Source organism: Pseudopipra pipra, chromosome 10 (assembly GCF_036250125.1).
Source record: "Pseudopipra pipra isolate bDixPip1 chromosome 10, bDixPip1.hap1, whole genome shotgun sequence".
Classification (NCBI taxonomy): Eukaryota; Metazoa; Chordata; class Aves; order Passeriformes; family Pipridae; genus Pseudopipra; species Pseudopipra pipra.
In genome coordinates this window covers 20,628,308-20,647,809 of record NC_087558.1, presented here as the reverse complement: position 1 = coordinate 20,647,809, position 19,502 = coordinate 20,628,308, and the positions used below count along the sequence as shown (strand labels likewise).

The following is a 19,502-nucleotide window of genomic DNA, read 5'->3' as shown; positions in this document are numbered from 1 at the left end:
CCATGGCTTGGACCCCAGAAACACAGAAGCCAGTATGGGTAGGACCTGGGAGGGGAACATCATCTTGCTCTACAGAAGAGCACAATGGTTTCAACAAGTTCATGCACGAAGCACATGGAAAAATCAAGGATCCAAACAATCCATTAATCCAGCTGCCTTAACCAGAAGCCTACCCTTCCTCTGCTTCCTAAGACATATTTTCATCTTCTTGCATGAGGTGCCTGGTTCCAAGTTGCCATTATGCCCCTCTTATAGCAAATTCCTGAGTCCACAGTTATTTATATGGACAGTGTCACTAAAGCCACTAAAGTCACAATGCACTTTAAGCCTCTCAGGCTTCTGCATGAGCTAAGCTAAAGAAAAAGCAAAGGGGAAAAAATAGTCTGTCTCCTTTCATGGGATTTTAGCTCCTTATACAACACTACAGTTTTCAGCAAGTACAATTCGTTGTACTGAATTTTAAGAAGGTTAAAAAAATTTCAAGCTGGTGCAGAAAACATTCAAACATGAAAATACACCTTGCAGCACAAGGCTTTAAGTTAATTGAGTTACAGAAGATGATGAATGAGGGTGATTTGATTAGCTATACTGCATATGTTGTATTACACATACGTTATATAGCTCACTTAAGAGCCGAGGAAATCATGGCTTCAAAAAGTATTTTAATCCAGTAAAGTAGAGCCTTAAATGCCAAGACCTAGATAGTGGGTCCAAGTAGCTTGGAATGAGAAGGAAACTGGTTGAAATTAAGACACTGGAAGAAGTAATGAATTTCTTTCTCTTAATGTCAAGTGAGACAGAACATATTCCCAGAAGCAAATACAAGTTGCTTCGGTTACAAACAAAAACTACTTAGTTAAACAACAACATACAAGCAATTATATTAACTGATCCCTTCTGGCCTTGCATTTCTTAATTACCGGGCATCACCCAGAGCCTGCATGTCCACTCAGGAGTTTCTAAATGGGTTTCAGCTTCTTGTGGCCCCTGTGGAAGCCTGGCTGTGTTTTGGGCTTTGGACCATCCGTGACTGAGACATACACCAGTAAAACTTCTGACTTCCTTTCTTCCTAGCCTAAACTAAGTTCACAGGAACCAACCTGTGCTAAGCAAAGTCACTGTAAACCCCCTCCTACTGTCAGCAACCAATGGCTTTTGTAATCAATGCTCCACAAATTGAGCAGGGGGGAAAAGCCCAGAAAAGACACATCAACTCGGTCATCAGCCCCATCAAGCTTTTCCACCAACAGGGAGAAGATGTTCACAACATCCCTATGTCTCACCAAGGCCTGAATCACACAAGTTTAGAGCAAATTTGCCTCCTTTGGGAATGCAAATGTTACTTGCTGGATACGATCAGCCCTCATAAAACAAGAGTGGCTTCATTACTCACAGCTGCCCTCCAACATGGGTAATATCTACCTACACATTGCTGCTTTCCAAAACACACTCAGACTCCTTTCCTGCTCAACAGATCCTCAGCACATGCCTGCAGAGTACCAGGAGTTTGACACTGTATTACACACACCTTAGCCTGATACAGGTTCCTTCTACACTTCACAGGAGTGGATTAAGTGGTCAGAAAATGAGTGTAATTGAATCCCTCATCCAGGCAGAGGGGGCACACAGCATCTTACCAAAATCTAGAATTCTGGAGCAAATCTCCACTGCATAGCTGCTACTCTCCCAGCAGCTGCAAGCCTCTCACTCATCAACCGACTGCAGTTTCTTAATAACCCAAAACAGGTTCTCAGTGAAGTCCATGACAGCAATCTGCTCCTCAGGAGCCTTAGGATACCTGTATAGAGAGAGCCTAGGATGTCCTTTAGTTCCCAGAAAGCTTATAGAAAGTGACACATAACTTGGAAAGCTCCTGAATGTGCTTGGTCTCAAAAAGAGGGTTATAAGTCCTGAAGGGCACGAGTGCTCCCACATCACACCTCCCGTGCCCTGAGCAGGTACCTGAGCAGATACACAGAAACAGCTGCCCAGAGCAGCACCATTGTGTGGACAACAGGGACCACAGCAGGGACACCAGAGGGTCTGCACAGCTGCCCCTGTGCTGCGCTGTGTTAGCAGCAGCACTTGGCTGTGGAGCAGTGACTACGCTGGCTGTCACAGAGCACAGCTAGCCAGGGTGACTCAGGAACAGTGGGACAGGCTGCACTTTCAATTGCTGCAGGAAGCAGGAAAAATGATTCACATCCTTTCAGCCGACGCCGAACCAGAGCGCTGTCGCTCCAAGGCGAGAAAACTCACTGTGACAAAGGGAGCCTTCAAAACACAATGCAAAAAACCCAGGTCCCTGATGCCCTGTGCTTACTCAGGAGTCTGTTCCCACCCCTGTTCCTTCCCAGAAGCACCACTCTATTCCTGAAACTATAATCTACTCCCTGAGCCCTTTTTCTAAAAAAAAAAAAAAAAAAAAAAAGCAAACAAAAACCACCAACCAGTTTCTTCCATCTCAGCTTTTTGCTAGAAGGTCTGTTGGCTCGTTTTCAGGGATGACAAGCAGGAATATATCTATCTGCTTGCTTAAACACTTTGGGATTTATTTATGTTTTTTAAAAGATGCAAAAAAATATTGTGCTGATGTACAAGATGTTATAATGACAGTCAATAACAGTTTGCTCTTGTATAGTTCTAGCAAGACGTCACAAAGAAGGGAGAAGTATTATCTCAGGGGGTTTTGAGAAGGAAAGGCAATAAAAAGAATTTGCCAACAACTTCCCTGGGTCTTTTGTGGATCTGTAGTCACACAACAATTAACAGCTGTTATAATCAACCATTTCGTAACACAGAGGCAAGGGGATAAGTACTGTGAAAGAGCTGATGAAAAGCCTTTCTTATTTGCCAGAGGAAAAAGGGAAGGGGAGTACAGTAAAGAACTCTTATTTAGACTGCAAGGCAGAATGAATCTATAAGGCCAGAGTATTTGCTCACCTGTCTGAACTGTCAAGTCTTCCCTAAAATCCAGGCTCTTGCTGCAAGTTGCAGAAGAGACTGCTGCTGAATGTAGCCAATGTTTTCTTGCACTGTATTTGTATCGTACATGAAATTCAAGTAAGTACACTCACAGCAACCAAAAGCTTCTCCACTTCCTAGGACAGAACCTGGTGCCAGACACTCCTCCATCCATTCTCTATTCATGCAGTTTGGATTTAACTCCAAATTACATTAATGAAGAACTGGTCACAGATCTCTCAGGGTAGGAGTTTTACTGCCTAACTGGCCAATTCAGCTGAAAAGAACCTCCTCAAATTTCATGTTCTGAAGTCTCCTATGACTGAAATATTATGAGACTCAAGTATTGGGTGAAACACTAAGGTCTTATACAAAGAGCAAGTGCTGATGTATCTGTATGAGTGACAAATGCATATGTTCTATCTTCTTGCTCTAGTTGGTCACCCAAACAGGTTCTGTAAGTCCCATCCAACCCTGAGCACTTCAAGGAAGGGTTCTCCTTGGCCAGCCTGGCAATGACCACTCTGACTCAGCCACATACACACATGTAAAATTAACAGATGCAAATGACATAGGCCAGATGGGAGGGGAAATATGCAAACAGACATAATCTGTGTCATGTAAAACAGCAGATCAGGAAAGAAAAAGAGTTACACGCATCCAGTCATTGTTTGGTTTGATTGTGGGTTTTTTGTCCTTCCCCTTTTCCTACCAAGCAGTGTACTTACATACCTACTGCCTGCTCTGGGAAAATGGATCCCAGCAGTGCTGGCAATGCCAAGGGAATTCTCAGGTATTACCTCCCTCCTTGAATACATCAGATGCCACACCAAATACTTTTAGATCTTGTATATGCAAACAGGTGGGCTCTTTGGTCTAGCAATCCTTCTGTTAGTTCCTTTTCCAATGCAGCACAGAAACACAGTCGCTGCACAGTCATTCAGCACATGGAATCCTCTTGAGACAAGAGGAGGTTCTTGAGGCAAGAGAACAACAATGGCTGGCCAAGCAAGAAGGGTTTTAGCCGTGGATCCCAGTTTGTTCCACCACTTCTGGGAAGGTTTGTAGGGAAGTCTCGTGCTACGTGTGTTGTCTTCGCCTTTCCGTCATTTCTTCTTGGCAAGAAACCAAAATAAAACTGTTGCTTACAATACATTCCACATATAAATGTAGCAGAGTCCTACAGTGTAATGGGGAGGATTTGTCTTTCTGGCTCAAATTAGAAGATTTTGACATCTGGTCCTTTCTGTTGCTGAAACACATAAGCCTTCAACCTTGCTCCATTTTCTGTCAGAATCTCACAAATGGGCAGGGAAACTGGGACTGCTGGAAAACAGGGAGAGAGCCTACCTAGTGCTACTGGTTTGTTTTCTGCATTGCTTGTAACCATGGCATTTGAGCAGCACAAAATAAAACACAGGCACCTTCAAAAGCGGAAGGGCTTCCACTTCCCCTGTCCTTGCCCTGAAACAAAAGAGTATCATTTTTTACATATTTTGTAACTACTGCCTCTGTTTTTAGAGAACATTTAAGAAACTGCTTAGACAATGTTATTTTAGACACTGCTCTGAACAAAGCCACGGGCAGATTCAAGTGGCCCAATTACTTGTTTGGGGTTTGGTTTTCAAGGACACCAAAAATCTGAAGTGCCTGGACTCATAATTTTGATTTGACTCATGTTACCTTAGAGTTCAGATACGTATTGATCTGACAATGCAGCTTAGCACAGGGCACAGGTGAACATAGCCCTTTGTGGGGTTGGGTTCTGCTTCTTTTACCAAAAGCTCTAAACATCAGTTTTCTCTTTCCTCCTCAAGTTTTTAATTCTTCTTTTTTTTTTGTCTAGACACAGGACAACTCCAGCCTTCCCTGTTTTGACAACTTTCTCATTTTTTATGGTCACAGATTATGGAGGCACACAGATTTAACCCTAGGCCTTCCTTTTCTGTCTGTATTTTAACAACTCCTTATTTCCATTCAACTAAACTGTTCCTAAAGGTCCAAACACCCACAAGACTCAAGAGTCATTCATCTGTTTCTTTCTCAAATTCTCTCTGACAAGGAACCACAACACCTCACCCAAAGAAAGATTAAATTGTGTTTTGCTGTTGATAAAACTATTTTTAAAAAGGCAGTGTTAAGCCATTTCAAAGAAGAGGCAGTGCCCTTTGGAAATGTGTTATTATCCTCTTCCTCCTCCTTCATGACAGTCACAAATCAGAGTGCAACAACCCAAATGTTTCCAGAGCAGCAAACTGCCACCTTCTATATATAGCCCAGGTGTCAGAGTTCAACCCTGAGTCTTATCTAACAGCCTTAGAGGTATGGCAATGCTTGGAAGACTGTGGATACATGTAATTACAGCAATTTACTCACAGTGAGTTTTGCCAACCAGCTTCAAGTCACCACTGCAGGCACTGATAAAGCCTGCAGAGTTTGGGGAAGGCTGTTGGCATCCCTACTCCTGGGAGCACCCCTGCAGAACAAACACCACAGATTTCTCTCCCTCACGCCCTCCTCTCTACTGAAAACCACATTTTATATCTGAGAGTTTTACAAGTTTTCTTTGGAAATGTTTGAATAAGCCTGTTGTACTGTATACATCAACGAGGTGGTAAACACCATCTCCATTTACAGAGATCTGCTTAAAACAGATCAGAACACAGTGCTGCACTTCCTGCCCCTGATTTAGCACCAGCTCATTCACTCATGGAGGATTCACACTGGTGCCCAAGGTATCCTGACCTTCCTCTGCATGGCTTCAGTTCGTCCCCTGCACTACAGGCAGTGTCACTGCTCAACAACGTCCTGAGCATCTGGGCCATTTGATCCTGTCAAATACATCCTAACAGACTACACCTGTAAAGTCACTCTTGTCAGTGTAACGAGTAAAAGTTAACACTATAAACTTCACAGGCCAATGAACACTACTTTAGGTGGCAAAGGCAGTCATATATCACTTTATCAAGCTAATTCTGTCAGTAAGTGAAATCATTTACAGTATGATTCGATTTACATCTGCCATGAAATTGATTCAAGACCATAAATGGTTTACTCAGATTAGGACACAGACACCTTTTTTATTTTGCTAATTTGCTAGCTAATAGATTATCTGACAAAAGAAACCCCAAAAAGCAAACAGATTTTCCTCAAAAATCCAAGCCAGAAATCCCTGAAAACTCTAAATTTAAGACTGAAGCATCACCTCATAATGGCAGAGCACATACAGGGAAAGGATTTTAGGGCAACTGGTAGGACTAATAAATCAGTGTTGTACACATGTGCGTTCATAATCAGGTCTTTACACCTGATCTCATGTAAATTCACCATAATGTAATGCAAGGTAATTATTATTAAAATATTAAATTCACTGCCTGACAACATCCAAAGCTTTAGAAGCCTTTACTGAATGGGGCTGTATGGTATAAGGCAATGGAGTCTAAAGACAATGGAAGAATTTCCTAGTTCTTTACATGATGTGGGAATCCTTCAGTATTGCCGCATGACTTTGGCTGTTACAGATTTCACCACAATTCTAAAACAAATATATTTATATTTGGATTCGCCTCTAAAAGGAGTGGAGGCAAAAGGTAACAGTGAACAAAAAGTCTTCCAGCCTTCAGCCGCTCCCAGGGAGGTGGAGTTTAGGAAGAGGCCGGCATCTCCCTGTAAATCAGATCCGAACAGAAGGCTCTCCTCCCCATCCTCCCCTTCCCTCCTGGCCCGCTCTGAGCAGCTGAGACAAAGTCTTCCCTATTCACAAGCAGGCAGCAGCTCTTCAGAACACAAAAAAGGAGGAGGCTTGTAAAGACAACTGCATATAGACCCTGGAAATAACTCCTGATGGCCACATTCTCCCCATTGTCACTGCCTTCTGCATTGTGTCACACCATATGCTTTTTAAATGCACAAATTCCAGCACATAAGATGCTGCCTTTGGCCCCAGGCTGGTAACTGAGTCTCTGTGCAAGGGCCTGAAGGCACAGATGGAGCAGCAGTTTGAGGGCTGGGGCTGTTACTGAGCCTGCCATGCCATTCCAGGGATCATCCTGCAGCCAGAGCCATTTAGGACATTTTGGGGTTTTCCATGCCCTGATGCACATATATATTTTTCTTCAATTCCATTATTTCCTGGAGAGAATTTTCTTTTATTAAATTGAAATCTCATTTAGCCCAAACAGGAAGAGAAACTACTCTAGCAGAGAGCTACTACACTGCACAATGAAAAATACAATGCAGTTCACTTACATACCAACTGATAGTAAATTATACTTGTTGGTATAGTAAATTACACATGTCCTGTCCCTGCAAGAGAAAAATAACATGATTTTATTCCTTAGAATTCTGTATTGCTGCAGAAACAAACTACATATTTTTGGATTCTAGAAGCAACAGCACCTCTGCATTGCAGGTACTGCCACTCCTAACTAACTGCTTAGCACAAACTTAGCCTGCAATCTAATTAATCTTTACATCATAAACTTCTGGTTTTGCCAAATTTAGAAATGCAACTGAACTATGAAAAAACAGTTTTCCAAAATATGTGAGGACAGGTCTATCAGGATTCAAAGGAAGTGAGAGAAGCTTATTAACACAAGCACCAAAAAAAGCCCTCAGCCCAATTTAAGTGTTGGCTTCAGTTTTTATATACTCCCAACAAAACTGCAAACACTTAAAAGCTGGAGAGATGCACTCAGGAGTAGCACAAGTCACAGCAAACAGAATGGACAGATGGTTCAGATTTAATCATTAGTATAAATGCCTGTGCAGGGCACCACTGACCTGGGAAGTTGAAAGAACCAAGTCCATCTTGCCAGGCCCCACAGAACTGAGCCACTCTAAATCAGAGCAGAGGGAAACACAGGCCACCCACCCAACCCTTATTCTGTTTCCTACAGCTAAGCAAATTAAAGCCAACTAGAGAAGTGCATTTGCTAAGTTTATCCAGCACCCAATGCAAAAGGGCCACAGGAAATTTCAAAGGGAGTCAGCTGGTGACAACAGAAGGAAAAGCAGTAGACCTTACCTTACATAAGCAACAAATAAAGATTTTTTTTTTTAAAAAGCATATCCAATAAGTTCTTGGACAGAAGTAGAATCTTTGAAGTGGACAGTGCAACAGCAACACAGTTTACTTTTAGACCATTATAACAATTTAAAAGGAGCAATTAATTCACTATATCCTTGTTTTACTGTATTAATACACAGACTACAGAAAGAGAAGAACACCTTGACAAACCCTGGAAAACCAGGAAATTTTAACCCATCCTTAGATTTGTCTCCTTTTATCCAGCTAAAACAAAGTGCAACGCAGTACGTCCCTCTAAGGCTGGGGGTGCAGCAAACCACCTGCCCCAGCTGCAGCAGGTGCTCAAGATCTGGCTCTCTGCTCATTTCCCCTTTCTGTACTACACAGACACCATTGTACCCACCACTGGACACCCATCAGTCACATCACAGCCCCTGCCTCAGGACATCAGACTCCTTTCACGTGTCCTTTAGCTAAAAGCGTTTTCTCTGCCTGAATGGCAAGTGTTTTCACACTTCATATTGTCTGCTAAGGTTAAACACTATTCACGTGCTGCCACAGCAGCTTCTCTGTCTGTATCTAACCACTAGATACACTCCAGAGCCAGAAATACAGTACAATTCACACACACTGCTACTGCACACAGCAGCCTGACAGAGCTCATGTTTTCTTTAGCAGATACAAAGAGAAATAATAATGATTAACAGGTCAGTTGTCTCAGTTTCTACCCTGTCTTATACTACTTTCCACTTAGAAAGCCTGGAGACATTGTTTGGTTTTGGTTTTTTGTTTGTTTGTTTGCTTGTTTGTTTATTTCTTTGTGGGTTTTTCTTTAAAGTTGTTCCAGTGAAATGCAGACAAAGCTGCTACACACCCTGTGTATCACCCCTAAATAAAACATCCATTTCCACAGCCACCAAGCAAAAGAAGCTGCTGAGCTGTTCATTACCTTGTTCAACAGACTGAATATATTTCCTAAGCTCCTACCACTTGTGAGCAAGCAAACACTGGAATTTCTAGAAGTTACACCTACAAACATTATTCTCCTTTTAAGTCATCCATTAACAAAACTTTGCCAGAAGCATGCAACTCATTTCACCATGTTCTTTGGGTCAGAGGCTTATCAATGCATTAGGTTCTTTCCATCCTTGATAGTAATAAAAGACCAATCAGCATCTTAATTCTCAGTAAGGACAGCTTTTTTTTTTTATCTCCTCCAAATTCATGACAGCTGTCAAGTGGACTAAAATCTGATGTTTTCAGCAGTCCCTTTTCCAAGCAGAGCTTGTGTTTGCAGGCACTATCATTGTGACCACAGCTCTTCATGATGAGTTTTCTCACCATCTTATTTGAAATTCAAGCCACAGAGCTTTTCCTTTACATTAGATAATGCCATAACAAACCCAACAGCCCCAATATACAAGAAGCTAAGTAGAGGACAAACAGGGGTGGCAAAACTGCCAGATATAATCCCAGAACACCAGTGACATCTAGGGGCTACTGAGGTGGGAGAGACTGACAAACACTCTCCCAAGAGTTCTGCAGTGCAAAGCAAGCCATTGTCTTTGAGTGCTGACAGTAGGCACATCACCAAGGAGGAGTACGTGAATACCTGGAGCCACATTTAACTCGTACTCTTATTACATTTACATTTCAAAAACAAATTAGGAAAAGCAGAAATAACTGTGAAACATTACCTGGTAATTTATCACATCAGCAGCACTTCAGTTCTCCCAAGGTTATATAAATCAATTATCAGAACTTGCATCCAAATGCCAGCACGATACCTTCTGGGTTGCAGATAACCTGTGTGTGTGGATGACACTCAGGTTTGTAGTTCTGGGAAGTGCTTCATCAATACATCTCTCCTCTGCATGTTTAGCTGAGTGAAGAACCAAGGAACTGTTAGGACAAAAGTGTTTTCAGGCTTCACATACACAGAACTGCCCACATATTTAGAGTCAATTCAGAAGACTTCAAAGGGACTTGGATGATGTTTTGAACGATCGCACTTTAAAATGCATGTCTTGGCAGCTGAGCACACAACACTACAACTCTACCCTTGGTGTGAAGGCAATTCACCCGTGTGCTGAACTGTTTTTTGGAACCAAAACACCTTGATTTTGCACTTTACAGAAATATCTGGGTCCCTCGTGACCAAACTAGGGTTTGTACTACCTTGTTCCATTTAAAAAATTCCATAAACCTCTCAAAATACAGTCACATAAACAAAAGGCTAAAGAGGGTCTCATCACATGAGTACCTTCTAACCTAGAGGGGCAGTCTAACCCACTGAGCAACACCACTGCTCAGAAAGAGAAAACAGACATCTTCAAGGCTGCCTGCCTTCTCTACTCATCAGAAAACAAAACATGAACAGGGAAGCACAGTAGCATGAAAAGCTGCAGCAATCATCAGAAGACACAACACACCTCAGCAGAAGGCTATGCAAAGTCAAGGGGCACAAGTGGAATTCTCTGTCCCTAAGCTACCCATGTAAAAGCACAGGGGGCTGCAGCTTTAAACAGTGCAGAAAGGATAACGTGTCTTCTGGCAGTTTTGAACAAAAAGAGAACCCACCTGCATATGCTCTTCCAGGCAGTACATTTGCACATGTTTTCAGAACAACTAGTCAATATAAGGATTCAATCTTCCATTTGACCACTAAACTTACCGGTCAGACAAGCTGGCAACAATTTCACTTCAGGACAGTAAGCCACAGCTGACATCATAACTTGCAAGTTCTGCAGTTTGAAATACCAATTTACATACTACCAGGAAAATAAAAATATTTTTTTCTTCTTACATGGAGTAGAAGCCTCAAGGAACAAAAAAACCAACTAAAAATATATCTGTTTTATTTACCAGTTTTCTAAAAAGCAAAGTCATAAAAATTAGTCACAAGTGGCAAAACCAAAATATATTGCACAGTGTACAGAAAACATTGTTGACATGTTGACAAAGTGTCATCACAAATAAATCATCTTACAACAATTTGGAAAAATTACAGCTTCAGAATCTTATCTATAAATGGAGGCATGTAGATTTAAAGTTACAGGAAAATATTTTAATACCACCCTGTAAATGCAAACACTTTAAGGATGCAAGATTAAGTTCATAATTAAGCACATCCACAAAATGCTCTAAATATACTTTTCTCTTCCTTTCACTAAGTTACAGTTACAAGATGGTCATCGAAAAAATAATAAAAGAACTGAGAACAAATAAAAAAAGACATGAAAAAAGAAAAGCATGCTAAAGCAAGGAAGTTCAAAAGTGGTTGAAAACTGTGAAAAATATTTGTATAATTATGATGCACTCCTTTTATATAAAGCTTTTATTTTTCCCAAACCCTGGTCCAATTAAAACTGTTCATGTTTCCACGTAAAAATGAAATCTATTCAGTATGTTGGTATAGCTGCACTGTTCCGTTTATGATTAAAACATTTAATACATCGGACGTGAACACCAACACTTGAACATTTCTCATTCAGTTTATATTTACATATATTTACGTTTGACCTTGCTAAACTGTTAAAGACAGGCTTCAGATCTTGCTGGGTAGTGCTTCACACTACATTTAAGATACTTATCTTTTTTAAAATTGTGATTCTACTTGTTTCACAAGTTCACACATTTCACTATTTGCAGAACCTGTCTCCAGTGCAAATTTCCTCATGACACTGTCCAATTTATAACTAACTAATTATTTGACACAAATTCTTTCTTCCACTAAGCAAATACCAGTCACTTCTCGATAGTTTTGGTGGTGTCAGATCTAACTTTACATCTTCTTTGTATGCAAAGAGAAACATTCTTAGAGAATAAAAATAACCTTAAATTTCAGTGAATAGAAACGTTAGCCTAATAAAAAAGGAAATGCTTCCCATGAAAAATATTTTAAGACAAACATGTCAAAGTCAATTGAATTTCTCCATTTTTCACCCCAAGACTTAAAGCTGACATCCAGCAATACTGCAGCTGTATGTCCTTTAACTAACCAACATATTAAAGTTGTTCTTTCATGTTCTCTTCCCACATCCAACACATATAAACAGCACAAGAACATAAAGTACAAATATTCAAGTCAATACAATCTCAGAGGCATTAAAATTAAATCTTCAACAGCAAAGGATTCCAGCCATGCTAAGTTTGAGATTATGCAATTCAAATAGAGTGAGTCAACACTATTCTCAAAATCACTTTCTTTTTTTAAGAACCACCTTCAAATGACAAGATGAGTCTAATCCTCCCTTGCCATGTACAAACTGGATGTTTGTTCCGCCACATCACAACAACTGATGGCCAACCTCCTGACAGAACAGGTCAGAAATAAAGGTTTATGTTATCCCAAGCTTTAACAGCCTCTGGAGCACACACAGTCATTCTCTGTGGTCTTAGTTTTTAAAAATCTTTAAGCATAAAGATTCCTTGAGTATAAATTCTCAGAAGTTATGCTTCAAGGTAATAAACAGTTCATAGTATTGCAGTGTCCATTCAAACAGAAGGCTACAAAGTTGTCAATGCTCCTCTATACTTACACAACAACATGTATTTTAACCCAAGACCATCTTACAAAATTAGCTCAACATTTCTCTTAGACAAAAAAAGTTCCTACATTCAAAACTATAGGAGACAAACAAAGAGGATGGGATCAACTGGTATGAGAAGGGCAAGTGTGAATTGATTTCCTTGAAGGTTATTTCTTCTACGATGCTGGACCACTTCAAATATTAAGAACAATGCTAAAGAGCCACTAAGCAAAATTGCTTCAACAATTTCTAATGCTGAATCATTACCAAAAGGGGATTTGAAGAACCGTATGTACGTAAGGAGATTTTCAGCACTTATTAACCCACTCTACAAAAAACAGTAGGCATCAATGAAAGTTTCTACAGTTTATAAAGAAATACTTGAGGCATATAAGTGCAAAATATGAGTCTTTTAAAGAAAAGCTATACCATCTTCAACAATGTCCTTACTGGGAAGAGATTGCCACCATTTAAAAAGAGATTCATTCACAAATGACTCTTCTAGAGCAAGAAAAAAACATTTGCTTTTATGAACTGGATTCATCTTGCTGGATACAAGATTAAAACTTGATGGATCCTTCACTGTCGTTTTGAAGCAGTTTTCAAAACAACAGGCTCAAATGCTATGTTTGTTCTTCACTGACTTGACTCAGGGAAACCAAGTTGTTTTCTCCACTGTCTTCAATCATTTCATTAAGGTCCATTTCATGGATTTCTTCATCATATGATGTATAAAAATTGCTCTGTACATTGTCCTCACAAAAAATACATTCCTAAAAAGAAAAAAAAAAAACACAGATGCACTCATAAGTAAAAAAAAAAAAAAAAAAAGCTTTTCCAAACAACAGTCCTCTTGCATGCAATCCTGGATTCCAAGAGAACCTTTCCATCTGTGCTGCAACTACCAGATATATTCTACTCCACAACTTTTCCACACACTATGATTTTATACTGTGCAGTAAATCAATAAAAGTACTTGAGAACTCGACTGGAAGCAGTTATGTCATGGATCATTTATAATGCTGACACCTTCCAAGCAACTTTTCCTCCATTTGACTGCTAACACTGCAGGAACACATTCATGTTTAGTTGCAGGGCTAAAGAGACTAAAGCAAGTGTACAGTTACAACAAATAAACCTGTTTTATTTTGTTGTTTTTCCTTTTTTTTTTGCCTTTCAAGCCATTAATCTACTTAGAGGAATCAAGGCAAGAGATGATCCTGAGTGAGAAGTCTGATAGGAAAAAGGAACAGTATATTGCCATTCATTTCGTACTTTCTAGAAAACAATGAGCATAAATTTCTGCACACAAAATAGAGATTTTTATGTAGTGAAGTTTCTGGCTGTGTTGCTAAAGGATTTCAAACAGATACACAGAAATTGAGAAAGAGGAAGGAAATTTCTTGTACTGTATTTACCACTCCTTCAATTTCCCTTATTGGAAAGAAGACTTGTGGTAAATTAAATCAAGCTAAAAACCACTGCATGGAAGTCTGAATTTTCTTTTCTCTGCATTAACTGACCAAGCTTTCCCAGCAAGCTTTTTCATTTCAAGCTTTAAACAGAAAACTTTTTCATTTCAAGCTTTCACTGGGAAAGGAAGACTAACATAGGCAGCTAATAATTTAAACACTATTATACATGCAACAGTAACAAACTCATTAAACTTACGGAATTAGCAACGGTTTTTGGCAGCCCACCCTGCTGGATCCATGGATGAACTTCAATAAGCTCTCTTTTTTGGTCTTCTGTAAATTTTGGCTGTAGTTTCTGCATTTGTTTTAATTTCTGTTTATCTTCTTTTAAAACTGTTTCCAAATCTCTAAAATAAAAGGGATTTAGAAATTGAGCTTCAGCAGTTTCTGGGCTTCATGTCTATATAAAGTTATACAGTCAAATACTAACATCTTTTTAATGACTGTTTTTGTTCTAAAACATCACGCTTACAAATCTTATGCTGGAAGAAAATTAAGTGTGGTTATTTCAGCAGCTCTCTACATTTGCAGACAACTTTAACACATCTCTGTTGGCTCACTGTCTTTTCAAATCCCATCAGTGAGAACAGTTTTCTCAGAGCTACTAAAGCAGCACCATCAGTGAAACTACCAAGAACTCCAGCTTCCCTCTGCTGCTCCTGCAGGAGTTCCAAGTTCCCCTTCAGTGGGAGGACAACCCAAAACAGACACCAGATGCACATGAGGTATTAAAGCAGATGTAGTAAGATACGTTTAAGAAAGTCATCAAGAATGAACTAATCTTTAGAAAACACTGTTCTGTTTCAGCAGACAAAGTTCTCTCTCCCCCCAAATGTCCTACCTTCATTCAGAAACTTAAAAAAACATGCACCATACCAATACTTACAAGCTGTATTCCTCTATAAAAGATGACAGGGGAAACCAAGTTCCAAGATACCCAGTACAATTTCTGTTCCTTACAGGATACTCAAGAACAGGTTGGCTTTACACTTCACTTTTGGGGCATCATGCTCTGACAATGAGCTTAACTCTTGTTATCACAACATCCTGTTTCATACTGTCATACTTTGGCAGGCTTTGCTATTCTTATGGTTTACTGGAATTCCTACCTGTAGTTGTCAACACTTCAGGCTACAAAAACTGGGAAATGTCAAAGTATTTTTAAATCTAGGGAAAAATGCTAAAGTTCTTGCAATGTATTATCTACTCCTTTCCCCATCATGCCTGTGTTTCTGCATTTTGAAAGCTTGTTTTCCTTCTTTTTCAAAGGCCTGTCTTTACTGAAACATTCTATTCCTTTCAAAATACCATTTGCTGCTCCCACAAAATAAATAAAAAAGAATAAATCTGAAGACTTGACACCCCTTCTCCCCCTATATCTGCTCTTTGCTATTGAAGCAGGAATCTTTTATTTTTTAATAAAGTTTTTTCTATTAGAAGCCTTATGATTTTTACTTTCTACTTCCCTGTCCTGTTTGAATGGGAATTTATGAAGAAGAATGAACGTATGGAAGTTAACAACCCAGAAAAAAATCCACAAGTCCAAGAGTAGCATGTCACTGAATGTGGCATCTCAGGGACAACAGCCAGGGAGTGCAGATTTTCCATGCTAGACCATCCCTAGATCTAAGCATATTCTCCAGGATCTGTTAATTAGACTTCAGGGATTTCTAGGGAAATAGTTACACTAAGTATAAAATACCTTCAAAAATATATACAGTTAATTCGAACTCAGGAAATTGATCTAAAAATACAGGTAAGCCTAATCAAACAATTTTGACTTCTCAAGAGCTTCTTGTGTAGTATGCAAAAGATATGAAGGAAGAGAGAATTTTTCTTGACACTGAGCTCAACATTAAAACCAATTTACTTCTATTGAGACAGAGATTCATGCTCAACTTCCCTTCTGCTCCCCCCAGCATATATAGAATTTATGAAGGACTATGACACTGGAATTACCGTGAAGGAATCTGGTAAGTCATCATAACTGTGTCATCTGTGTTTGCCATCAAGAGCCATATAGGATCCTGAAGGACATATTTAATGAAGTGCTCACTTTCTTCCATTTCTGTCTTCATTTTGGTTTTATGATGATTTTCTGAGGAATCAATGCTCCCAAAGTATTTGCTGGTATGACTGGTTTCACTACTACCTGTAAACAGAGATTTAAAATTTTACTATAAATTGTCTAATACACAGGTTATTCAAATGCTTCTGAAAATAGAGAGGATTAAAGAGAACTGAAAGTAAAATACAACCACTCTCCTATTTCCTTTTTTAAACAGAGGGAACTTCCACCCCTGAGTAACTGCATTAATATTTTTAAAACTCAAATTCTCAAGTTCAGTCTCCACTAAATTTCAGCAGAATAATTAGCTAACTTTAATTTAAAACTCTGAAAGGAAACATGAAGGAGTATGGTCTTTTCTCTTCATTACTCCTTCATACCTGCACAATATCTTAATAGCTATTTTACACATGCTTAAAAAAAGGTTCCATCCTGTAAATCAACAGCAAAATATTTGTTTACTGGAATAAGAAAGAAATCAAGAATAAACCATGCAACATGGAGTAAGGATAAAGATTTTCACTTGATGTCCTTGGTGTTTGTGACACCTCATGCTCCAATTCTGCTGGAATGCTAAGAGAGTTCTGGCTGCCAGTGTTACCTGTTCTGCTCCCTGACATGTCACAGCCATTGGATCCAGAGCCCAGAGACTCGGCAGCTGCAGATACACCACTCCCTGAAGAGGCTGAACCAGTGCCTGAACATGCATCTTCTTGAAGTAAAATGTCAAGCAAGACACTGGACATGGAGAGTTCATCACTGTTTTGAGCATCCATTGGAGATTCAGCCTAGTGATAAGAAGGAGAAAAAAATAAAATTAAAAACCCTCCAAACACAAACCCAAAAATAACAGCTATTTATTACGAAATGTAATTGATTTGTAATAAATCAATTTAACTTCATATTCTAATATGCTTACATAATGATTCAAAGATAGACAATGACCAAGACAGACATTTGCCAAGACCAACTGAGGAAAAATAAAGTGGCCTGATAGGCAGACAAGGGTTCTTTCAGTAAGACCAATCCAAGTTCTCTCGGGACAAATCAGACTTTATCCAAGCCACCTAATACATACACTAGCAGGTGCTCCTACTATAATCTGCCTCAAAGAGATTTGCATCAACAGTCCATCACTGTTCCATCTCACCATGCACTGAGAGCAGTAAGAAAACATTCCCAGGTGGAAGCTTCCTAGGTCAGAAAAATCTATTTGTATATTTTTAAGCTTTAACTATGCTGAATTTTAATGCAAGCAAAACTTCCCCGCAAGTCAGTTTGAAGATTAAATATTATAAATTAAGGCTGACTGAACTTAGCAAAACGTAATAATGGAAAGAACCAGCTTTATCCTTAATACATTCCTGAACAAAGGGAGGAGGCAGTTGAAAAGATGCAAGTTGCAGCTCCATCCCATCAGTGACTCAGTATTTACAAAGATACTCTATGGTGCCTTTAGAAAGCACAAGTATTAGTCTACGTATTTCCTCCACAGAAACCTTTACAGACATATTACTACATCTGAAGTTATTTGTTAAATTTATTTGTCAAATTTGAAGGAGCCAGGAAATAGAGGTTACCAAATAATTCAGCTTACTTTTAGTGCACCAAATAAAACAAAAATAATGATCTGCAAATAACGATCCCTTCTTCATCACTTTGGTTGCTTGTTTGTAAACAAATATGTGATTTTATTTTAAATCAGCTTCTTTCAGACCATTTGTAGATTGTTTTCCCCCTCTAAACAAATTCCCTAGCCCAAAATTTTTTGCTAAAAATAAAGTGCCCATATTATTTTAAAATCTATTTCAGTGGTTTTCAATGGGGTTATCCATATTCTTAATTTTTTTTTTCAAAAAAGTGGAACAAAACTGTTTCAAAAATGTATTTCCAAGCTTCCTAGTGCAACTTTGGAAGAAGAACAAGGTGGATTTAATTTTTAAAGGTTAAGACTATTCTAATGAGTGGGTTTCATGTTTTATTCTGCTGAAGTTTGAATTTACTAACTACAATTGTGAGTCCAGCTCCTGGCATTGTAGTGACTGACTTCTGTCTGTCATCAAAAAAATAGGTCCTGTGAGTGAAAGGACTCAAAATGATATATCAGAGACAGGAAAATGGGTATCCCTCAGTATACTTACTGGTAAGGATTCCTTTCCACTACAGTTATCAGTTGTCATAATTTTGCCTATGGCTCCTTCCTCACTTAAAGCTCCATGTAAACCCGCAGGAGCTCCACTGTCAGCAGTTTTTGTGGTTTCTTCCAACTGTAGAAGGTTCAGAGGAGAACTGCACCTTGACTGGAACAGAGGTGGTGAAGCGTGGTCATGAGGACCCACTGACTGTGGAGTGCAGGAGCGGGACGGCTCGTTTCGTGTCTCTGCGACAGGAGCCTTTTCCGGCTCTGCTGGTGGATTGTAATGGAATGGCTGTGTTGGAAAAAATGCCTGCTGTGGGAAAGGGCTGGGGGTGGCAAACGGTGGCTGTGCTGGAAATACTGTATGTGAGGAGAAAGCGGAATGGGCAGGGAAGTTGGGCTGACTGTGGTAAAGTGTTTGAGGTAAACTGTTGTTCATCTCGGGGTAGACATAGTTGGGGAGCACAAGAGCTACGACAGGGGTCATGAAGGGTGCAGAGAACTGGGAGGGTTGCATAGGGCAAGTATTTCCAGAGTCTGGCAACTGATTAAAACCAGAGAGTGAAGTTTCAGGAGCTGGTGGCACAGTCCCCGCTGCTGGAAAAACAGGAAGTGAATATGCAGGCATAACAGTGGGAAAAGACATTGCCGAGTAGCTCGCTTGTGAAGTCTCTGATGGTGACCAAGCAGTGGTATTTAAACCCTGGAGATGGAATCGATGGGGGAATTTAGCTCCAGAAGTTGTACTGTCTGAAGACTCCTGTGGCTTAATGCGCTTTGATTTCCTGTTCTTTCCGCTCTTCTTCCAAGGCTGATCCACTCCAGAAGTGGCATTTCTTTGTCCACGGCCACCTGCAAAAAACAAAGAAGTTATAATAAAGGTTATAAAAAAAATAGTTATCCAAGACCTGTATAACTACTTAAATAAAAAATTAAAGGTAAAAATCTGAAAAAATTCCTTAGCAGTGTCTGACTTCTGTTCCAAGACACATCAAGACTGAAATGGGAACAAAATCAGATCAGCATCAAGCATTTTTGAAATGCCTGATCAATGCTTGAAATGCCATCCAGAGTTCCTAGGCCTAATAAACAAAAAAGTCTCACTACTACTGCTTTTCTCTGCCATTTCCATCCCACAGATTGCATTAATAACTTAAAGGCAACCAATTACCAGATTGTTTCACCACAGTGGAACAGGGAAAAACAGGAAAACAAAGGAGTTGAAAACAAAACTAAACCACAAACCTGAAAAAAAGACAGATGGAAAGACAGAAGGAAAAGAAAAGCAAGGGATTAC

The 19,502-nt window shown here is 39.6% G+C and overlaps 1 protein-coding gene across 9 annotated transcripts in view; it reads right to left on the bottom strand.

Moving 5' to 3' along the window:
* Window positions 1–10,834: 10,834 nt before the first annotated feature.
* PER2 (period circadian regulator 2) overlaps window positions 10,835–19,502 on the bottom strand; it is a 46,153-nt gene continuing 37,485 nt past the window's right edge. For all 9 annotated transcript variants that reach the window (XM_064666589.1, XM_064666590.1, XM_064666586.1 and 6 more), the window contains 5 exons: window positions 18,210–19,057; window positions 16,670–16,856; window positions 15,960–16,152; window positions 14,197–14,347; window positions 10,835–13,298 (listed from right to left, as the gene is read on the bottom strand). In XM_064666589.1, the coding sequence (XP_064522659.1) occupies window positions 13,149–13,298; window positions 14,197–14,347; window positions 15,960–16,152; window positions 16,670–16,856; window positions 18,210–19,057 (1,529 nt within the window). In that variant the 3' untranslated portion in view covers window positions 10,835–13,148. The remainder of the gene's footprint in view (window positions 13,299–14,196; window positions 14,348–15,959; window positions 16,153–16,669; window positions 16,857–18,209; window positions 19,058–19,502) is intronic.